The sequence below is a fragment of the Diadema antillarum genome, unplaced genomic scaffold (genome assembly GCF_040938485.1).
Source record: "Diadema antillarum isolate AM-2024a unplaced genomic scaffold, OU_Dant_1.0 seq00000398_RagTag, whole genome shotgun sequence".
Lineage (NCBI taxonomy): Eukaryota > Metazoa > Echinodermata > Echinoidea > Diadematoida > Diadematidae > Diadema > Diadema antillarum.
The window spans coordinates 1062025-1083543 of record NW_027271389.1 but is presented as its reverse complement, the minus strand read 5'-3'; the positions used below and the strand labels follow the sequence as shown (position 1 = coordinate 1083543).

The following is a 21519-nucleotide window of genomic DNA, read 5'->3' as shown; positions in this document are numbered from 1 at the left end:
TTTTTAAACAATATCTAATACAAGTGATGTCTGTGCCGCGTACTCACCAAGGCATCGTGATGTAATAATTGAAGGGCTCTATTATAGGGTTTTGTGTCTTTTTGCTGTTTTCTCCCCTCCGCACCTCCACCCCTCCCCGATTACTCACTCTCCATCACTCTCTTGCGTACATCCTCTAAGAAGCGATTTATTTTCCCGCGCAAAGGGCGCCGCATCCGCGACGGCACGTTTTCGCCCGCGAGCCCCCTAACTGCGACACGACAAAATTATTCATCATCTCCTTCAGCCCCCTTACCCTTTCGTGACCTCTTTGACCCCGAAATTTCCAATAAACAGATAAAGTTACCCAAAGAAGTCAAACTGCTTGAAAGGAAACATCCCGGCATTTTCTCTGAACACTTTTTGGGATGAATTTCTGTCAAAGAAGCAATCAGTGGGACATAACAGGGTGTATGATATTTTGGCTTGAGATAGAACTCTAATTACTTTGCCCCCCCCCCCCCCCCCCCCCCCCCCCCCCCCCCCCCCCCCCCCCCCCCTCAGCGAGGTTAAAGGGATCGTATAGTTTTGGTTGAGACCTAATTTCAGGTTTCTAACATTTTTTTTGGGTAAGAAAATGAGAAACCTCTTAAAATAATGAAATAAAAATTATGAAAGAGCATGTAATTCTATGAGGAATTCATCGTTTATTTGACGAAAATTGGTTTTGGAATGGCTGAGATATCCAAAAAAAAAAAAAAAGAGCGATTCTAATAAAGTGTGGGACCCACACTTTATTACGATCGCTTTGTTTTACTTTGTTTTTGGATGTTTCAGACATTCCAAATTCCTCTTAAAATGGTCTGTACTATATCATAAGTGTTTTCTTGGTATCTCGCAAAAAGTTAAAAGCCCAATTCTCATCTCCACCAATACTGTACCATCCCTTTAACCCATACCCTCTTATACATAACAAGTTCACATAGAGTCAACGAACGGCACATCCGTCTCCCACAGGCACGGTGGCGAAAGAGAAATAGAAATAAGCTCAAAATTATCTCAAATATCAATCAAACATTAATATCAATATGGTATTATTACAACGGACTTGATTCAACTATATTCCTTTCATTTCTCTTATTCCCTCTCCTTTCCCAGCATGATCTTTAGTTCCACTTCGTCCATTCTCCATTTTTGCTTATGGTCACGTAATCGCTTTAATGTTCGTATTATACCTCTCCTTTGTTGTGTTGGTGAATTCAAAATTAATGTCTCCATTCAATCTCCCAAGTTCCTCGACAGCCGTCTTTTCTTTCTTTTTTTTTTCTTCTTTCTTGTCACGACTCCAGATAGTCTCATTATGTTTGTTCTGTTGTTCTACAACACGCCCTCCAATACAGTTCAAGATAATTCCTCCATGAATGAAATAGGCAAAACCAAAAGTAGGCATATATGCATTTTGGTATATAAAGCATATCTCGAAATCAGTATATGCTGCACAAAATAATGAAAATAAAATGTCCGGTATGAGGGCGGTGAGTTGGCTCAGTCGGTAGCGCGTCTGCCTCACGATCACGCGGCCCGGGTTCTTAATTCGAACCCGAGTCTGGACTGAGCAATGTTGTGTGTAAACATACCGTCCCCTCTAGCAAGAGGCAAAACACTCTGTCCCTCGGATAGGACATAAAATGGAGGTCCCGTGTATGAGAGAGTCACAGCTCATGCATGTAAAAGATCCCGCTTCATTCATTCATCGCAAAGAGCAGGGTGTCTAACCCGGTGAAGTGGTCCCACCCCACATCCAACTGGACCCCATGGAAGAGCAGCTTATAGTAGCTGAATATGGGCTATCCAGCCATCTTCACAGATGGAAATGAACAACAACAACAGGTCAAGTATTATAACAAATTAAAACAAAAGGATGCCACGATATATCATTTCTACTGACGGCAAAATTACTTTTATTTTCTTGATATCTGTCTGAGTTCATTCAAACAACCTCAGCTGAGCTCTTGTTTGATGAAAGAAAAAAAAATCATTAAAAAAAAAATGTGGGTGCTGAGCAAAATGGGTGAAGTTTGCTATTCCGAAGGTTCCTTATTCCGGAACACACAAACACAAATTCCTTAAAAGAGGTTCGTCAATCCGAAAATAGAAAATTGTTCGTTAATCCGAACATTTATGGCACTATTCCGTAGGTTCATAATATCCGAAAATAGAATAGGAGTTCATTATTCTGAAGGTTCGTTAATCCGTAAATGCAGCACACAGTTAATCAGAAAATGAAATTCGGTTTGTTTTTCTAAAATGGAAAAAAATGATTTGTAGCGAAGAATAGCTCCTCCCGAGGATGATGTAAAAGAGAGGAGGCGAAGGGTGTCAACGGAGGAGGAGGAGGAGGAGGAGGAGGAGAAAACACGTGTTTTCAGCAATAAGACAATTACAAATTACGCTTGTGTTCCAGCCTCTCAAGTTTAAAAAGTGTGTATATCGTGTGTGTTGCAAATGTTTGTTTTTGTCTGTGTCTGTGTGTGTGTTTGTGCGCACATTTTCATTCAATTTTCATTACGTGATTTTATACCTACCACATTTTTTAAAACAACTAGTTACAACACCGTAGGCCTATATTTGTCACTTAATGAAGACCAGTCCATTTTCAGAATAACGAATCTTATTTCATTTTCGAATTAACGAAACTTCGGGAACAAAAGGGAACCTTATTTCATTTTCAGATGAGCGCACCTTCGGAATAACGAACTATATTTCATTACTGATTAACGATCCTTCGAAATAACGTATCTTTATTCAATATCGGATGAGCGAACCTTCAGAATAAAGCTTTTTTTTTCATTTTCGGATTAGAGAACCTGTGGAATAACGAACCTTGTTTTATTTTCGGAATTACGAACCTTCGGAATAACGAAGTGTATACAGAGCAAAATTACTCAAACAGACATTTACAGTTAACAAAAAAAAATGCTGAAGTTTAAGCAAGTCTGCATTATGACATTTCTCTGTCTACATGACACAACGTTTTCGGTTACGTAAATCATGCAAATTTGAAGCAGCAATTACTGTTATCACCCCATTGCTCTGAAATATGGTTTGTGCAGATGGATATGGGTCATTTTAACACCATTTTTTATGAAAAAAAAAGTTTTTTGTGGAAAGAACTTGTCGTGGCTAAATCAATACAACTTTTACAATATTTAGCAGCAAAATCATTGACAGTCACTTTGAGCATGAATAGAGCTGAAGTTCATGTACAGTGAAATGCCATCTTTTTTTGTCAACAAGACTTTCAACATGAATTGATCGATCTAAAACTGTGAAAAAGGTTTAAAAATCATAGAAATCAGACATAAGATACTGATTAGAACCAACGCTCTGTACATGTTGTTCAAATGATGTGAAAAGATAAATTCTATCATTCGCAACAAATCATGAATGATTGAAATGCACTAACATTGGTGAGTTTTTAAGTAGATACGGTTCTTCTTTCTTAATTGTATATTACATACATATTTAGCCAAAATTATTTTCGTATCTTTATGCTAACAGCTTTATACACCACAAGGAATATTGTGAGGTTAGTAATCGCCATGTCTTGTTGCATAATGTGTAGAATTTGTGACCGATATAAGTTTCCAAGCTTTGAAATGAAAGAATAAAAAAAGAGAAATTGATTATAACAGATCAAACTTTCCATAAATCTTTTACCGCTCTCAAACTTGGATAATAATATGTAGTACTAGTAGTTCAATTTTAATCATGTAAACAAACGCACACACACGCAAAAAAAAGAAGAAAATATATGGCAAGGGAAAATTGCTTCTCTGTGAGTAAAACTGGCAATGCGGATGGGGAGTCAAGCTACTGATCTCCTACATTGTAATAAATGAGTCAGACAAAAAATGATCCACGTAAAAAGAAAAAAAAATGACCGTCCTTCTCTATCCTCAAAATTGCATGACCAACAAATTGGCGGTCTCATATTTTTCTGCGATGATGGTGATTCACCGAGATGGACTATGGAGAGGGAGAAAAAAGACACACACGACCCCTGTGGTGTTGTGTGTGGTATGTGTGTGTCTGTGTATCTGCATGCAAAGCCCATAGTGTATGTGTGTATGTGCGATGCATGAACTTCGCTACTTTGCGTATTGTGTGTGTGTGTGTGTGGTGTGTGTGCGTGGTTTTGTTATGAATGGTGAGCAGCGGGCTCGGATACCAGCGTTGAATACACGTACGTACATTGGGATGCACTGCATACTTCACCCCGAATCGCAGCGACGTATTGCTGTACGTAGGGGTCTGGCCGCCGCGCAGTGCACCATCAATCACTGAAAAAAGTACAGTGTGCCCATCAGGCTCTGGCTACTGTACTGGCAGGGCTACTCCCGCACTAATCTTGTACACTTCGGTAAACCCACGGAGTATTCAAGACATTGACAACGAATGTTACAGCCATGGCTTCCAGGATTTTATACGTGATTTTCCTCAAATGTGTGGTTTTATTCACATGCATATACTATGTACAGGGTTATATGAACCTGTTCATCAGTCCAAGTGAAGTTCAGCGTTTAGTAGGTAGGTACAAACCTCAGAATGAAATGCGTAATTGTAATGTGATGGAAACAGTAATCTGTGTGGTTACTCCTTGACTTGTTAGAGAGGCCCATATTGCCATTACCATATACGATGTTCTAAATAAACTTAGGCACAAGAGAAGATGAGTAGTGTAACGGAAGTGTATCAATGAATATGACTACTAATAGTAATATTTTCGAGTGCCTACAGTAATTCAGAAACATTCTCTAAGCATTTTTTGGTCTTACCGCTGACTTTCTTGAGAGAGACCAGTACTGTAGCAATGCGAGTTTTATGACACTAGCAAAAGCTTACGAAGGTATGTATGGATGGCCAGACAGGGCCGGGCAGGGGTTTCGCTGGTGGTCTGGTATTGCCAAGGAGGTACTAGGCGCTCAGGACCTCCTTAGACCTTGATATTGCACGTATAGGACGTATTGTGTATTGCATTGCCTGGGATATCGATATCTCTGCAACCGAGTACTTTTATGAGTTGTGTTATACAACATGTACACGTATATGAAATTAAAGAAGAAGAGTAAGGGAATAATGTCATGCCATTTTCAGAAAATTGTCCTCCCCCGACTTTCGGATCCTTTTGTTGTAGCGGGTCACAATTGTACATGTGACACAAGGTGATGATGCATGTGTAAAAGAAAAGATGGCACTTTGATATGGCAGATGAAACAATTTAGCCAATCACATTTCCCAATTTATTTGTACTTTTTTGATGAAAAATTCTTAATAACCCCTCCCCCCCCCCCCCCCCCCCCATATCCCTGCCCCGGACGGCTCGTTCACTCCATTCCCTCTCACATACATAAGTACGTGTATATCCTCCAACTACATTGTAGTTCAAGTTTTACCTGTTACCCCTCCCCACCCCGTCATAAAACATATTGTGTTTTTATGTATTGTGTCATTTTTTTCTGTGTATGGCTGCAGCTTAATTCAGTTTGCAAACAGTATGCACTTTTACATGTTGGGTACAATGTTCAATTCGTACTTTGAGGTCATAATCTTTACAGATTTTGATGTGTGTTGTACAATGATTTGAAGAGCTGTAGTTCAAATTGAAGAATACAATGTACTAGTATTGTGCCTGATGCACAGTCTGCAGTTGATATTCAATGTAACATTTACCTACATTTGTAACCTATCTGTCACAATGTCTACATGTATGCAGCACAAAGTTATGAGCATGTCTGATTTGTATGTTACATTGTACAAACTGTGTATAATGTATTTGTGTAACTGTACAATGTAATAGTACAGCGCAGTCATTGCAATTTGCGAGACAGGTGACGTCCACAGGGTCGCTGACCTCCAGGGGATCCTTTAACTCCTCAAGATTGAGTAGGAAGTTGTGTTTGCCAGCAAAAATTTACTTTTTTATTTACACTGGCAAAAAATACAGGGATTCAAAATTCCTTGAGAGCATGTTGCCTAGCCGTGTTAAGTAAGGAACAGTTGTAATAATGTATCAGTGTAAATGTACATACCAATCCATGTACATGTAGAATTCTGCCCTTGTGGACATATCACACAATTTTGCTACTTTATATGTTCGTGACTCTGTGTAAAGCTGCCTGAAAACATATATCAAAGAGTAAGTTTTAAAGCCCCCCTGACCCTTCTACCTCTTGAGATGCAATGTAGCACACTGGTGCAATGTACATATGTACACTGTATCTCTGTGATTGCTGGATCCTCCCTGATTTTTTTGTTTCCATGTTGGCCCCCTGTGTTGATATGATTTTTGAGAAAAATGTATGACATTTTTATCAAATTATGATGGTTAAGTGCAGATTGAGATGACACTTCTTTTTTCATTCAATAAGAATAATCATTTTCCTAATTTCATGGACAGGTGTGTCTGCAGAGCTGTACTACATTCGTGAAGGGAAAATCAACAGGGCAGCATTGAAGTACCCCCTCGCTGTGCCAAAAGGAGTGAATGAGCTTAACTACACGTGGTACAGTGAAAAGCAGGTGAGACATACACGTAAATGTACACTGTCACCGTACAGGACTTTTCATGATTACGAACAGTTCTTCTGCTTGCCCAAATTTGCACTTTGGTGCAGGCCCCATATCATTTAACACAATTCATTCTTCGTGCCAGACACTACAGTGGTTTTAAAGCCTTTAGCAATGTGCAATTTCTAATATGATGTGATGGTATTAATTAATTGCTCTTTTTTTTCTTTCATTTTTTTGAATAATGTGCGATGTATCTTCTTTGGAGCTGCGACGACTTCTAAACAGCATTCAAGTTTTAAGAGTTTGTTCACATAGCTGAACAATAATGCTTTTAACTCTGCATACATTGTCTTCTTCAGGTCTTCTATTCAATGTCAGTCAAGTCCAAGAACCCAAGGATACTTTACCATCCAAGGTTGAACATCGAGTTGGGTGGGACCGTACCCTCCAAAGCATCGGGTAAGTCTTGTGTCGCATGTTGCAAAGGCATTTAGAATCTCTCATACCAGCAAAAATGTATCAATGGAATGCTGTACCACTCGTACGTTGTTTCGTTGTGTTCTTGAAGCAATACTGTGTTCAAGTCTTTGGTCCAGATGACAATAATTTAGATTTAATGTGTGGTGTTTCTGTGTGCGTTCGGGTTTCCCCTCGGCAATTATGGGATGTTTTGTGTGTGTGTTTTCTCCCCGTCCATTTGAATTATATCTGGCAATTTAGTTTCTCTTGTGCAGTAATGGAGTAGTAAATGTAGGGCATTGAACGAAAGCGAAATGCAAAAGGACATTAGTTCTGGATTCCTTGCCTAAGTCCCACCTATTGTTCATGTTGGGTTTACATGTAAGCACCCAAGCCCCACCAGCCCCACAAATTTACCAGGGTTAGGCTACATTTGGGCAAAAGAGCTCTACATGTACAAATGTACATTGCAGCTAAAAATGATCATCATTCATTAACAAGTAGCTGACAGTTATGCAAGTAAAATAGTATTATACATGTGCACCAAATTGCAAATTTTGAATCCCAAATTGAAAAAACTCCCTCCCGTGGGAAGGGATAACTCCCCTTCCCCCCCCCCCCCCCTCCCCTTTGCCTCGTTCTCTCACAGTATCTCACTCCCAGCCAGTTGGGAAACTTGGCACTTCTGGAAATCTGTATGTCCCATTCTTTTTCCTTGACAATGACATGTTGCACTGCCTATGATATTTACCAGGCTGTAGCAGAGGTTTGCAGAAGTTGCTCTCAACATTTAAACAAATAACGCATGTTACCTAGGTCTATGTTCACAATAGAATATGCAGTTGGTACAATTTGACTGGGCACTGTATTGGTACAGGTAGGACTTGTAGTCTGTATATGGGTAATTCCGTGAAGTTGGGGCACAAAGTGTTACATTTTAGCATAACTCAGTACTAATTATGCTATACATATATTGTTTATAGGCTTTACATTTGTATTGAGACCATACATTTTCCTGGAAATTTTGTGCCATTCAGACTCAATTTTGATGAAGTTATCTTTAAAAAATGTAACGGTGTCCTGTAGCATCGTGACGTGTCCATGTAGCATCGTGATAGTTAAAATCTGGTCCTAAAAGATAAATTAATGCAATCAGCTTGACAAAAATTTGATATAATATGCATAATTACTAGATTAGTCAGATAGCTAAATATCTTAACTTTCCTTTCCACAGTTTTACTTCTACAAGAAAATTACACAATGTGTCACTATGCTACGCGGTGTCCACCAAATGTAACAAAACAGGACACCGCGTAGCATCGTGATACATTTTGTAATTTTCTTCTAAAATTAAAACTGTGTACAGGAAATTTGAGATATTTAGCTATCTGACTAATCTAGTAAATATGCATATTGCATCAAATTTTGGTCAAGCTAATTGCCATAATTTGTCTCTTAGGAGAAAAATTTAAAATATCACGATGCTACATAAACACGTCCCGATGCTACAGGACACCGTTACATATTGTTTAATAACTTCATCAAAATTGAGTCTGAATGGCACAAAATTTCCAGGAAAATGTGTGGCCTCAATGCAATTGTAAAGCCTACAAATAATAAATGTATAGCATCATTAATATTGAGTTATGCTGAAATGTATTTTTCAAATATCACGATGCTACATGGACACTGCCCCAACTTCATGGAATTACCCATATACATGTAGACTTATATTGTAGTGGTGAATAATGTGTTAAGAAGGCAGACCCTGACCTCTGTTGGGGTCAGAGTATGAGAGGTTGACACAAGTTGATTGGTACAATAATGCTGTGACTTGGAGGTAAAGCCAAGTCAGTGCTGTAGCATGCTTTGACTCAGACCCAAGGGAATACGAGCAGTCAATATTTGATGCATTTGATAAATTCAAAGAAATGCCAGAGGTCTGAAGAAGTGAAAAGTTGACTTCTATGGCATTTGATTTCAAAGTAAACACAGATAAAAATTTGCAAATCTCTTGTTCGCATTCCCTTGTGTTATGAATAGACTTCTCTTCCTGCACACATTCTGCAAAAGTATTGTGAACCACTTGTGCGTTGTACAAGTGCATAACAATGCAAGAGAACAACGCGGTCTCCTGGGGTGGAGGAGTTCAATAGATTTAAAGTTTTGTCGTCTTGAGCTATTTTTGCTATTATTGTAATACTTCAGTCAACCAGACAGATGTCAACATGACTGAATACATATGACAATAACAGTGATGTGCTCCTCAAGGAAGCGTGCATACAATGCGTCCCTTGTGCTTAAAGTCTGCATTTGTAATACCATGAAAGAATGATAAAAGGCAGACATTTTGATTCTGATTAAATATTTTGCTATGTAGGAGTACAAAATGTGTACCTTCCATTACCCTACAGTCTAGACAGTACATCAATTTGTTGAACCAACCTTGGATTTGTACTCATCACCTTCTGCCTTTTGTACAGTTGTATATACGTATGTCTACTTTTCTTTGTGTAACTCAATGTTTTGTAGGAATTGTAATGTTTGCATTTAAAGGGATGGGTTGAGATGGGGACTAACTTTGTGCGAGCTATATATACAACTTGTTTTTTTTATACAAATTTATGAAATATTAAAGAGCATACCATTCTAAGAGGAATTGTTTGATGAAAATCAATTTTGAAATGACTGAGATATCCAGATATACAAAGTACAATGTAAAACAAAAAGGTCCTGATAAAAGGTGGGACCCACCTTTTTAGGATTCTTTGTTTGCAAAATTTAAATGCACTCGAACATTCCTTGTTTTTAATAATACAGTATATCATCTCTTTAAACTTTTGAAAAACAAATGGTGTTTATAATGGCAACGTGTGTGCATGTCCACTCCCTTGTCTCAGTCTTCCAGGTAAACCTGATGTGCACTGGCCGGGAGGGCGGGGAGGCCACCATTGAGATGCAGGTCAACTTGACCCTCTACTCGGCCAGCAACATCACCACCCTCAACACGGTCAGGACCAAATTCTGCGACGGGGGTAAGCCACTTTGAATTGCTCAATCAATCTTCTCTCCATGTTCTATCGGTAGTTAATGTACCTTTAAAACCAACAAAGTAGTGAAGAATCAGGCAAACAAAGCAATTGTTAATATTTTCTCTTTTTGTTGTTGTTGTTGTTGTTGTTGTCGTAATGACAGTCTGACCAAGAAGGGGTAGGGATGAGGTTACATTTCATGTGTTTCCATGGAAAACACAATAACACCCAACAGCAGTCTTAGTCTAATTCAGAAATAAAATGTGGTGATGATGTTATTGCCTCACAGTTTTGCCATTCCATTGCATCTTCATCTGTATTAAAGTTCCCTCTTGGAAATAAATTAAATTTCAGAGAAAGAACTTATATCCTGTAAGTGAAATTACCCTGTAGTTGGACTGACTAAGCAATGATAACAAAATACATCCATGGACAATGGGGTTACCGTTGCTTAGTTTTGACGGAAAATGATTTTCACTTTACTCCATGGCATCATCACAAAATCTAATATCCAGAAGAGATTTTTGACAGATATTTATCATTGCTTGGGTAACAAGACCTTGTATAGACAAAATAGATATATCGCTTTCAAGACATACAGCAGTACTGTATGTGCCAATTCCAAAAGAAATTGAGGGAGTATTTATGATTCATTGATGACCTAAAGTTAAACACAGCAAGGGTCAAATCCGGTAGCAAAATAAGTGATGGACCCTTTGCCAGTGTACTTACATTGTATAAGTTGAAATCAAGAAAGTTCTGCTGCTTTACACATACAACACTGTACGCTGTACAATTGTATTGTATAGTTCTTCATACAATGTCCAGTGTGCATAACACATACCAGGTGATAACGTTGATTTGCTGTTTCTTTCAATATGATGATCAGTCTTTTTTGTGTGTGTAATGATATCTCTTCTTGTGGTGTTTGACTTTGCAGCTATGCCCAAACTTCCGGTTGTAAGGGAGGATCCCATAGAAAGGTTGCCAAATCCATCACAACTCAACAACTCAGTTCTTGTCAGTGAGTATTTCAGTTATTGTTTTATCACCATGGCCCAAATTCACGAAGGTGGTACAAATGAAACCATGGTTTAAACCATGGACAAAAACCACGGAGCGCCAAGTGTCACACGGAATATTTCGTTCCAAAATCAGTCATTTCGTCGATGAAATGATTATTTTGTAACAAAATGAATACATTTTGTAAATTTATGAACATTTTGTCCACGAAATGATAATTTTGTTAACGAAACGGTCATTTTGTCGACGAAATGACCAATTTCGTTACGAAATATTCCGTGCGACACTTGGCGCTCCATGGTTTTTGTTCATGGTTTAAACCATGGTTTCATTTGTACCACCTTCGTGAATTCGGACCCATGTGTTTGTAGGTGTGTGCAAGATATAATGCCAGGTATTCCTAGATATTTTCAGTGTACCTGTATGTATACCCCTACCAATGTATCATATTTAAAGTTCACTATCATTGTGATATTCACAACCATTTTCGCCATCTGAAGCCAATTTGATTGTTTATAATGTGAGTGTGGGTCTTCTGCCTTGCATTCATGCATTGGGATAATTCTTTTCATGTAAATCATTTTCGTACAATGTAGACTGCCTTGTACATGTACCCTGGTATATACTTCAAGATCTTATCTGAGTACATTTGGACACCTTCTGTGTCTTGACATTTTTGATGTCCCCTGATCTTGTGAATTCTCACACGTAAATTCTCACAGCAGAGTCGAAGGTCAAGTCGGTGACCTCTACCAGTGTCTTCTACATAGCGGTGGGCGTAGTCTGCGGCATCATCCTGCTCTTCGTGGTGGTCGTGGCCCTTATACATCTAAGGACGATGAGGGGAGCTGACCCAGCCAGGTATACAGTTTTTGTAAGATGCCCTTCATGCATCATTGATCACGACTATCTGACGTTGCTCACACTTTCCCTTTAATAGTTGTCCGACGTTGCTCCTCTCTCTTTGAAACAACTTTTAGTAGGGAGGTTGATCTGTCCCATTTCACTCCAATTTTTGTTACCAATTAATGTGTTTGGTATGTGTCATCATGTCAGTGAAATACACCTTTACGACTCTACCATGGTGTTCACTATCCCATAAACAAACTTCGGCAAGTGAGTGTGGTAAGATCGTGTCAGTATTACACCTCGTCATGCCAGGTTGATCATTCGTGCCGAAATGTTTTTTGACTTGTGCAAATGCTCTATCTCATGTTTCTCTTTGCAGCAGCGACGCCAGCAGCACGGGCCTCATCATACCGCGGCAAGCGGAGCATCCCAACTTTGCCAAACTTCCGGCGCCAAAGGCCAATGGCCTCTCCAGTGGCGGTGGGAGCGGCGGAGGTGGTGGTGGCGGTGGTGAGTGTTGTCAGTCACCGAGAGACATCCTTCCATTTACAAAGGATGTTTGTGTGGTTGAGATCTATGATTTATTATGCACAGAGCTTTATAAAACACTGCCAGAGGGGGATCTTTGGGAGAGGTATCTGAAATTCAAACCACATTGGCTCCCCCAGTTATCCCAGCATGCATCAAAAGCAGTACTAGTGGCCATTTTCTGAGATTTTACAAACCCTTGTTATTAAAGTAAAAGCTAAATTACATTGCTTGTTTGGGTAGATGAAACCATTTCCAATTGATTTTGTTTCTTATACACATTTCTTCAGGCAGCAAAGGTAGGAGCCTTGGCTAGAATTCACAAAGGAGGTTTAAACTTAGTCAGTGGCTTATGTAAATTTTGAGCAAGTAATGCTATGATTCAGCACATTCAATGATAATGGTCCAATAATGAATGTGCTCATGCAATCAAGGTTTACTTACACAGTGTTCACTACCCATAAGTTTGGCTACACCACCTTTGTACCTTATATGCCATCTCCTTTTCATGTTCTGTGTAATCATTGCCCATAACATTGCTGGGATGGTCATACAAGCATGAGGCAGAACATAACATTCTGGTAGTGCCTAATCAATTGAGCATGAGACAGTAACCAACCTATTCTGATATATTCCCATTGAATTACCCCCCGCCCCCAAAACTGAGAATATAACAAACAAAGGATTTCATCTTCAGAAACCATAGATACTTGTAGATGAAGCTAGGCACCCCTTTATGGTTTGCATAATTACAAAACCTCTAAATTACCTTTTTCTCTGCTTGCAGATGTGAATGGTTTGCGTGTCTTGAATTCCTTGTTTTACAGGTTACAGCACCCTGCAATACCAAACGTGTCCTTCCAGGGTGGAAGCAGAGGATCTGCAGCTAAAACTGGCCCCCTACGCCATCGAACGGTCAAGAATATCACTGGGCAATGTTTTGCTGGAGGGTAAGAAAAATTGTATTTTTTTCCCTTTGAGGAAAAAGGATTTGGACAGGTTTTTTATGCCTGTGACATAGAGCGTTACTCAAGGCATGTTTTCAAGTTGTCCGTTCAGCTTTAATCGATTTTGTGGACAACGCAGCTTAAGAACTGTTTGAGATGTCACAATGAAACTTGGCATATGTATGCATGAGTGAATGAAGCTGCGCCTAGCAACTTGTGGGTTGCACACGCTCTAGATTAAATTCTAAAATTTCACTATTTTCCCCTATATGTCTGCAATGCCTGAAGTATCTTCCTGACTGCCCAGAGAAACAACTCTAATTTCCATGAGATTGTTGGTAGCGCATTGACCTTGAAGTGTATGCATCTTTTTTTCCTCATGACAGGAACATTTGGCCGTATCTACCAGGGCATGCTGTTGAGTGGCGAGACGGGCGAGGCCGACAAGGAGGTCTTTGTCAAGGCAGTCACGGGTGAGTGTTGAGCACAAAGTTATGTGCTCGGAAGTGTGTGTTACTTGTCGGTGAAGGGAGAGACATGCCATGCCATTAAAAAATGAATTCTCCCTATCGCATATAACTGAAAGCTCAATTTGTAGCGTCGTATCGTCAGTCAATTTGTATATTACAATGTATTGACAATGCTGTACTGGTGCACAACACAAGCTGTGTTTGATTGTACAGTAGTAACATGGAGCACTATCTCTATCTCCAAACTACCATAGTTTTATAGAGTTTCTCAGCAATTGTTCCGTGTTGGAAAAAGAAACATCAAGTTATATGCTCTGAAAATGCACGATTATTGTGAAGTGATGATGTTTTAGTCACGATAAAAAAAGGGAAAATTAGATGCGATTCAACAGCAACAGTGAATTTTTTCGTAAAGATGTTTACCTGTAAGATGAACTGACGTCATAATGAATAATAGCATTGTGTGATGATTCTTCAGTCTCATTTACATTTGTCGTGAATTTTCATTTATTGGTATTTTTCATGAATCATCGTGCTCTTTGAATGTGACATAACTGTAGTCATCTACATAACAGTATTAATGAATTGAGGAGTAAAAGAGACGATGTACGTTTCTGATTTGCAGATCATGCGTCGGAGGAACAGCGCCACCTACTTCTGAAGGAGAGCTGCCTGCTGCAGGGGCTGAGCCACAAGAACATCCTGCCGCTGCTGTACGTGTGCTTGTCCGCCGAGCCGCCCCTGGTCCTCCTGCCCTTTATGAAGCTGGGCAACCTCAAGCAGTTCCTCAAGAACGGCCGCATCGGGCCGGGCGACAAACACCAGGTGAGATGTTGGCCATGAGAGGGGGATTGGAGAGAGGGAGTGGGGAGGGATGGGAGGGGAGAGCTGCACATTTTCATCAAAAGGCATGTACTTTTGAAGTTCAGGGGGTTCTGTGTACAAGAGCCTCACAAGGGGCCAACGGTGGCCTTTATAGACAGGTGGCTGCTGTATGCAGGCTGGCAGCCATTTTTAACTCAATACCTTGTCGTATCATCAGTAACAAAAGTCTGCTTGTGCTTGTTTGCAAATTCACAAGTGTTTACCAAAGCTGGCATTATTAAAGTGACTTTCTGCCAATTTTCAGAAATAAATGAGCATGTACATGTACATGTAGGATTTAGTTTTTGTTATGGAGTGTTGTTGCTCAGCATTCTATTTTGCCCTTACAAGGAGGGCCATCATTTGGGATTCAGAGCTTGCTTAATATGTGCAATTTTCTTATTTTCAAACCATGATGTGATTTTTGTATTATTTGCATTATTATGTCTTTGATCTGCATAGGTTGTAACCCTGACCTTGGCTATTTACTGGCTGTAATCCAGCCTATAAGTTTGCTGCTACCAGCATTAGTACCCCCTTGTCTGTATTTTCCAGTTATCTGAATAGCATGTTTGGCTGGTTTTGTCTTGTACTTTGACAGACGATATCAACGAGAGATCTTGTCCACCTTGCCATTCAAATCACTCACGGTATGATGTACCTGGGCAAAAAGAGGATGGTGCACAGAGACCTTGCCACAAGGAATTGTGTGTAAGTATCAAACATGGAAAATCCCTTTCTTTTGGAAGTACTCTTCTTGAAGGTGTATCCTAAAAATTGGAAGGGGGTGGGGGAGAAGTAAGAGATTTTACTCATAATGATGGTCTCCAGCATTTCTGTTATATTTTTAGTTGCTTAATTTGTCTTTTGAAGGGTTTGTACATGTAATTCTTAAGTTTGAATATGCATAAAATATCACCTGCTTGTCTTAATTTTCAATTATGGAATAATGGCGTATATTTTAGTTAATACAGGTACCATTTTCAACTGTTAGATCGAAGCAATACTCAGTAACTTTGTTCAATTGACTATGTGTTACTTTTATATGTGAAAAAGAATGCAGAAACAAAAATCAATCAATCAAAATTTCGTACCACCCCAAACAACTACCTGGACAATACATTCCCTCGCCCGCACCCCTCCACCCCCACCAATAACTACCATACCAAGACAATGCAGTCCCTTGGGATATTAACCACCACCCTCCTCCTCCCCACCCCCAAGCAATTGTATCCCAGAACAAGTCATTACCTAGACAATTACATCCCTGGACAACTCCCCCCACCCCCCCCCCCCTTACCACCCCTCCCCTCGACATTCTCTTCCAGAATTATCCCCTCCCCCAACAGATACAAGTATATTTAATCACAAGAAACAGTTACATAATAACAATTCCACCCCTACCACATCTCTTGCAGGACACTTGTCCCCAGGGTCATTGACTAGGGAATATATACCCGAGGGTTGATAATCATGGTGGTCAACCTGCATTAGGGGTGGTTGTCTGTGGGTGGAAATGATAGTTTGGGGAGCCCCAAGTAGTCACCCTTGAACCAATTTCATTCCCTCCAGGATCGACGAAGACTACAACCTGAAGATCACGGACAATGCCCTGTCTAGGGACCTCTTCCCCAGTGACTATCACTGTCTGGGCGACAACGAGAACAGGCCGGTCAAGTGGATGGCCGTGGAGTCCCTGGTCCATCGTAACTTCTCCCACGCCAGCGATGTGGTCAGTGAAAATTTTCTTGCTGGACATAATCACAACATATTTCTCCTTTGTCATTGTTTGATGAAAGTTCCACTGATTCCTAATATTCAAAGAATTTAGTATTCATTATGACATAGATGTCAATTTAGTTGTGACTGACATCAATATAACAATCCCTTACGATTGTCTCTAAGAGGTTCCTGTTCATTTTTTTTTTTTCTTCCTATTTGCTTTTTTTTATAATAAGGAGGTTAAGTTTACTCTAATTCTTGTTCAAACTTCTCAAAGATACTGGTATGTCCTTTAATGTGGCAAAAATATTTGTAGATAATCCAGTTCTGTAGTCACTGCCTTGTTTAATCTGCATTTCTCTGAAGACATGCGCACAATTCGCAATTTACCACTTGGTGGCAGTAAACAGACACTAGTGAAGATGTATTGACGTTCACCATATCTCGGCAGTTGTAAGGAAGTTTTTTTGTCCCTGCAGGGAGTTGGCATCTCTCTGTCACCTCCCTGGTCCCAGTGACTTCTTTACTGATAAAGACAACGAGATAGATAGCTGAGTGACTGTGTTTTTTCTATGCTCTCTTTTTGGCCCAGTGGTCATTTGGGGTGTGTCTTTGGGAGTTGGTCACTCTGGGTCAGACCCCCTACATGGACCTAGATCCATTCGAGATGGCAACGTTCCTCAAGAGCGGTTACCGGATGCCCCAGCCGCCAAGCTGCCCGGACGAACTGTAAGTTATGATTTTTGTACTCTTGGGCTAGTAAAGCAATGGAATAGATCCCCAAGTACCGTAATGAATACGTAGAAACATGCACAAATATCAAAGGGTGATGAATGATTTTGCATATTTTCCTTACAAAACAGATGACACAGTTTTAAGTTTATATGAAGGTCAAAGATACAGTTAAAATAACCATGTGGACAGGAACAAACGAGCTACTTGTTGAGTAGTGAAATGAAAGAGCTTATGCCCCGACCTAAAAATGTCTTGTGGTTGCATTACTAATAAATTGTCATAAGTGATCCAGTAAAGGCTTGATTTTGATTTTGAGGAGGCTTCAGGTATGTGTTTGAGTCATCTCCACAAAAGCTTGATGAAATCACCAACCATCAATTTTCTGATGTTGGTTTCAGTAGATTCTGCTGACTTCTAAGATTTTCAGCAATATGTGATCAGTCCCACTTTGTTTCCAGAGATGTACCACAGAAATACATATAGTCTAGATGTTTGCTATATAAGCGTTATTTTGAAAATACTAGCCTTGAAGTTGAAGTGCAGCCAAACATGCAAGAGACTAGGTTCTTAGAAAATAAGAATCCAAACAGAAGAGGGTAGTTACATGCTGCATGAAAACCAAAAAGTTCAGATGTGCAAACTGTCTGTGGACTAGTGTATCTGGAAAGAAAGTAAATAACTTATTTCTGTAAATGTCGTTGTTTTATAAACAAATATCAATTTGTTATCTTTTTAGCCAAATTATATATATATATTTTTTTTCCTCAAAGCATTGACTTCTATGACACTATCAGGATGTCGTCATTAAACAACAACAACAACAACAACAACAACAACAAAGATTCATAGAAGACCTGTCAGAGAGGGGTTTATAATGAGTCACATACATAGCGAAACGGTTAACATCTCGATATCGCTACCTCTGGTATGATGATTTATCCTTGGCTCGTTTTGTGCCGTCTCTTTGCAGCTTTAACCTGATGGCGTGCTGCTGGGCTCTCCTGCCCCAGGACCGGCCCAAGTTCAGCCAGCTGTGTGCCGCCCTCACAGACTTTCACCGCACACTGGGGATCTACATATAGAGTCATGTGCGTGTCGAAGACAAACTTTAAAAAAAATGAATGAAAGAAAAGCTCTTAATCAACTCAGGCCCTTGTCAGTAACCAAACTCTATTCTTGCGCTACATATCTATGTCTTGTTTTTTTCTGCCTCTCTCTCTCTCTCTCTCTCTTCTATCTTTATTCCTGTTTTTCTTCTTCATCTCTCTCCCTCTCTTCTCTATTTCTCTTTCTCTCTCCCCTCCCTTGTCAAAAATCATAACAAAGAACTACATTTGTTGTGAGATGTGTTTGAAGAATTCTGTTCTTCAGTCTCAAGTGTCAGATTAAGCATATTGTACATGGAAATTACAGCTTGTAGAGATAGTTTTCAATGTGTATATATTACTGCAGCATTATTCTTGAAAATGTGATATTTTGTGGGATTGTTCTGCTCTTTATGTTAAGATACAATGCAATTAGGAAAGATATGTGTTAGATGCAGTGCAACTGTAAAATGAGATACAAGTGAATGAAGGCCATTTTTTTTTCACCTGTTCTAAGTAATCTGTTTTCAGTCAACTGCTGTAGGAGAATTATTTTGTAATTTGATTTTTTTTTTTTGTGCTTGTTTTTATTCTATTTCATGTTTGTAGCAGTACAGCATGCTGAAAATATTCACAAATTTCTGTGCTGTTTTGTGGATACAGATTCTATAGTCAGAAATTCTCAGACTTCTCATGAATGCTCCAGGTTCCTGCTTGAGTTTTGTATGTTTCAAGATGGAATAGTGTACTGATTACAGCAGTGTTTCTTGATCAATAACTCAGGAGGCATAGACTTGAAGATTTTTGCACGTGATGGCCTGCATCTGGCAAAGAAAATTTCTCTTACGATGCAGGGTTCGAAATTGGCGATGGTCCGCTGGCCATTGGCCACCCAAAATCACGTCGGACTAGCTAAAAATCATAAAATTCTGAAGTTACTAGTCCGTCTGGCTAGCCAAAATATTGCTTCAGTGTCAAAATTGATTCTAAGTAGTCCGCCTGGCTAGTTTAAAAAAAAGTTAAGTGCGACCCCTGCGATGACTCATTTGAAGTTGTAGGGGCTACTACTAATTCATGTTTCACTGTAAGGATATGAGAGGATCTTTTACAGAGCTGAGAGGGAGAAAAGTTCAAAGAAGAGAACATTGATATTTGATGGATGAAATGATGTGTGAAACATATGTGGAGCTCTCACAACAGAGCCATTGATGGATTAGTTTTTAGTCTTATTCCAGATCTGGATCTCAAGATTGTTCTCAAGTTTTTACAGCCATATTCGTGCATGTTCTTCAGATTATACAGCCAAAACAGCAAATGAAATGGAGTGTAATGTTGTGTTCTTCATTTTTTTTTTTAAATCAAAATCAATTTTGCCTTTATGTGGTGCAGGAAGAGTGCAGTTCTGTTTATCAAGGTACAAAAGATGTATCCTTGAGGTGGGGGGAGGGATATGTTTTTGATGCTTGCAGTGGAAGGTGCATTTACCACTTGTTGGTAGATTCATTGAAACTGATTGTTTTTATTTCTGCATCCTTTCTGTTTAAAGCAGGTGCTTTTCATTTTTTTTTTCACTTTTCTCTGAAATGCTTACATTTAGACAAATAGAATTATGATAATTTCTATTGTTATAATTCTTTGGAAATTTTTTTAGGTCCTATTTTTAGTTAATTTATGTATGGTTTTATACTCAGATGTTCTGATATGTTTTCTGTGAATTTGATTACTATGAGAATAACATTTTTTGATATTCATTTGATGTCTACTGTAGTTTTCGTTATCACTGTATGCATTTTAGTCATTTTTGTGCACAGGGTATGGTAGGAAAGAAGAAAAATCTCTATTTTGACCACTTTAGATCTTGCAGTATTTAACATTGTTATAGATAAGTGTATATGCAAATATCTTTACCAGACATATTCAAAGCTTATGAAATTTAGAAAAGCAGTGTTGTGATGTGTATAGAATAGCAAGTACTAAAAAAAAAGTACCTGTACATTTAGTTTGCATGACAGAGCACTAGGAACAAGTGCATTATGTAAGACTACTGTTTTTGGCAAAGGAAAATGTACTATGATAGAATAGATAGGAATAGTACTATGTGATGTAAATGCTGATCATGTATTGACTCTCAACGGAGTCAGCCCTTTCAGTATTCTTTCTTTTGCAAAATGAAGCATTAAGATTTTTAAAGTAGAGTAACGGCATGACATTTTTCCGAGTCTGTACACGCGCCATCGTAGTTAAGAAGCAGCTTTGCCACATACTGCAGTCTGGCGAGATGCTACAGTAGTTGCATACACAATACGTAGGCAGAAACAAGAATGTATTCTAAGCGATACTGTGTATACATATGAGTTTATTAGGTGATTCGATGGAAATGTAAGATATTTGCTGTGTATTATAGGCCGTAGGAACTATTTATCTGTATTTGCCGAGTGCGGGTCTGTAGGATGCAGGCAGTGTTTTGAGGCAAACAAGGAGAATGTGTGCTAACGGAGTGAATTCTGCAAGTTCTCCACTGGTGCTTGGACCCCTATACTTGTATTGTGGTCAGAGTGAGAACATTTTTTGAAACACTGAGAGATTTCACATGAAGAAGTACAGAAACTTGAAGGACAAAACATGTCCAACTATTTGCATCACAACTCAGTTCAGCAATTGTATTTTTTTTTTTTTTTATTAAACAAGTTAGAATTTTGGAGTGTTCTGTAGAATTCAGTGCAGACAGAAAGAAAAAGTTGGACTTGGGGAGGAAAAAGTCAGGATCCGATCGCATGAAGTACTGTGTACTTGCTGTTCAAGTAACAGCCAATCAGCATTCAGAATTTGTTCCTTTAAAGTTAGTCTTTCATGCAAGAGGCCCAGTATGAAAGTCCAGGAAACATATTTGACGTTTTTGGTACAAAAGAATGATGTTATGCGAGAAATTATTAATCTGTGTCTGAAATGATATTCATTGAGAACTAAGAGGATGATTCCTATCCCTTTTGTAGTCAAACTCCATGCAACTCTAATATTGACATACGCTGGACTTATATTGTGCATTTGACTTACATGATGAGGTCGACTGCAAATTTTTGTGAAAATGAAGGTAGGATACATTAAGTGTAGTTCCTGTGCCAATTTCAAATGTGGGCAGGGGTGTTAAAAATGGTTTTCAGTTGCTCTAAGGATACTGAATGCATCAAGCTCGGGCATCCTGCTGAAAAATATTAACTTTTTTGTTTTGTTTTCATTTTAGGTATTACCGTAG

At 39.1% G+C, this 21519-nt stretch overlaps 1 protein-coding gene across 1 annotated transcript; it reads left to right on the top strand.

The window, feature by feature from the left end:
* The first annotated feature begins 4362 nt into the window (after window positions 1-4362).
* LOC139732027 (tyrosine-protein kinase RYK-like) lies at window positions 4363-18837 on the top strand. The gene is made up of 14 exons (XM_071642903.1): window positions 4363-4569; window positions 6440-6561; window positions 6912-7011; window positions 9912-10046; window positions 10984-11067; window positions 11789-11927; window positions 12295-12395; window positions 13271-13393; window positions 13777-13863; window positions 14486-14685; window positions 15326-15435; window positions 16297-16456; window positions 17039-17175; window positions 18152-18837. Exons 1-14 carry the CDS (start codon window positions 4449-4451, stop codon window positions 18261-18263), a joined length of 1731 nt encoding a protein of 576 aa, XP_071499004.1. The 5' UTR covers window positions 4363-4448; the 3' UTR covers window positions 18264-18837.
* The last annotated feature ends 2682 nt before the right edge of the window (window positions 18838-21519 follow it).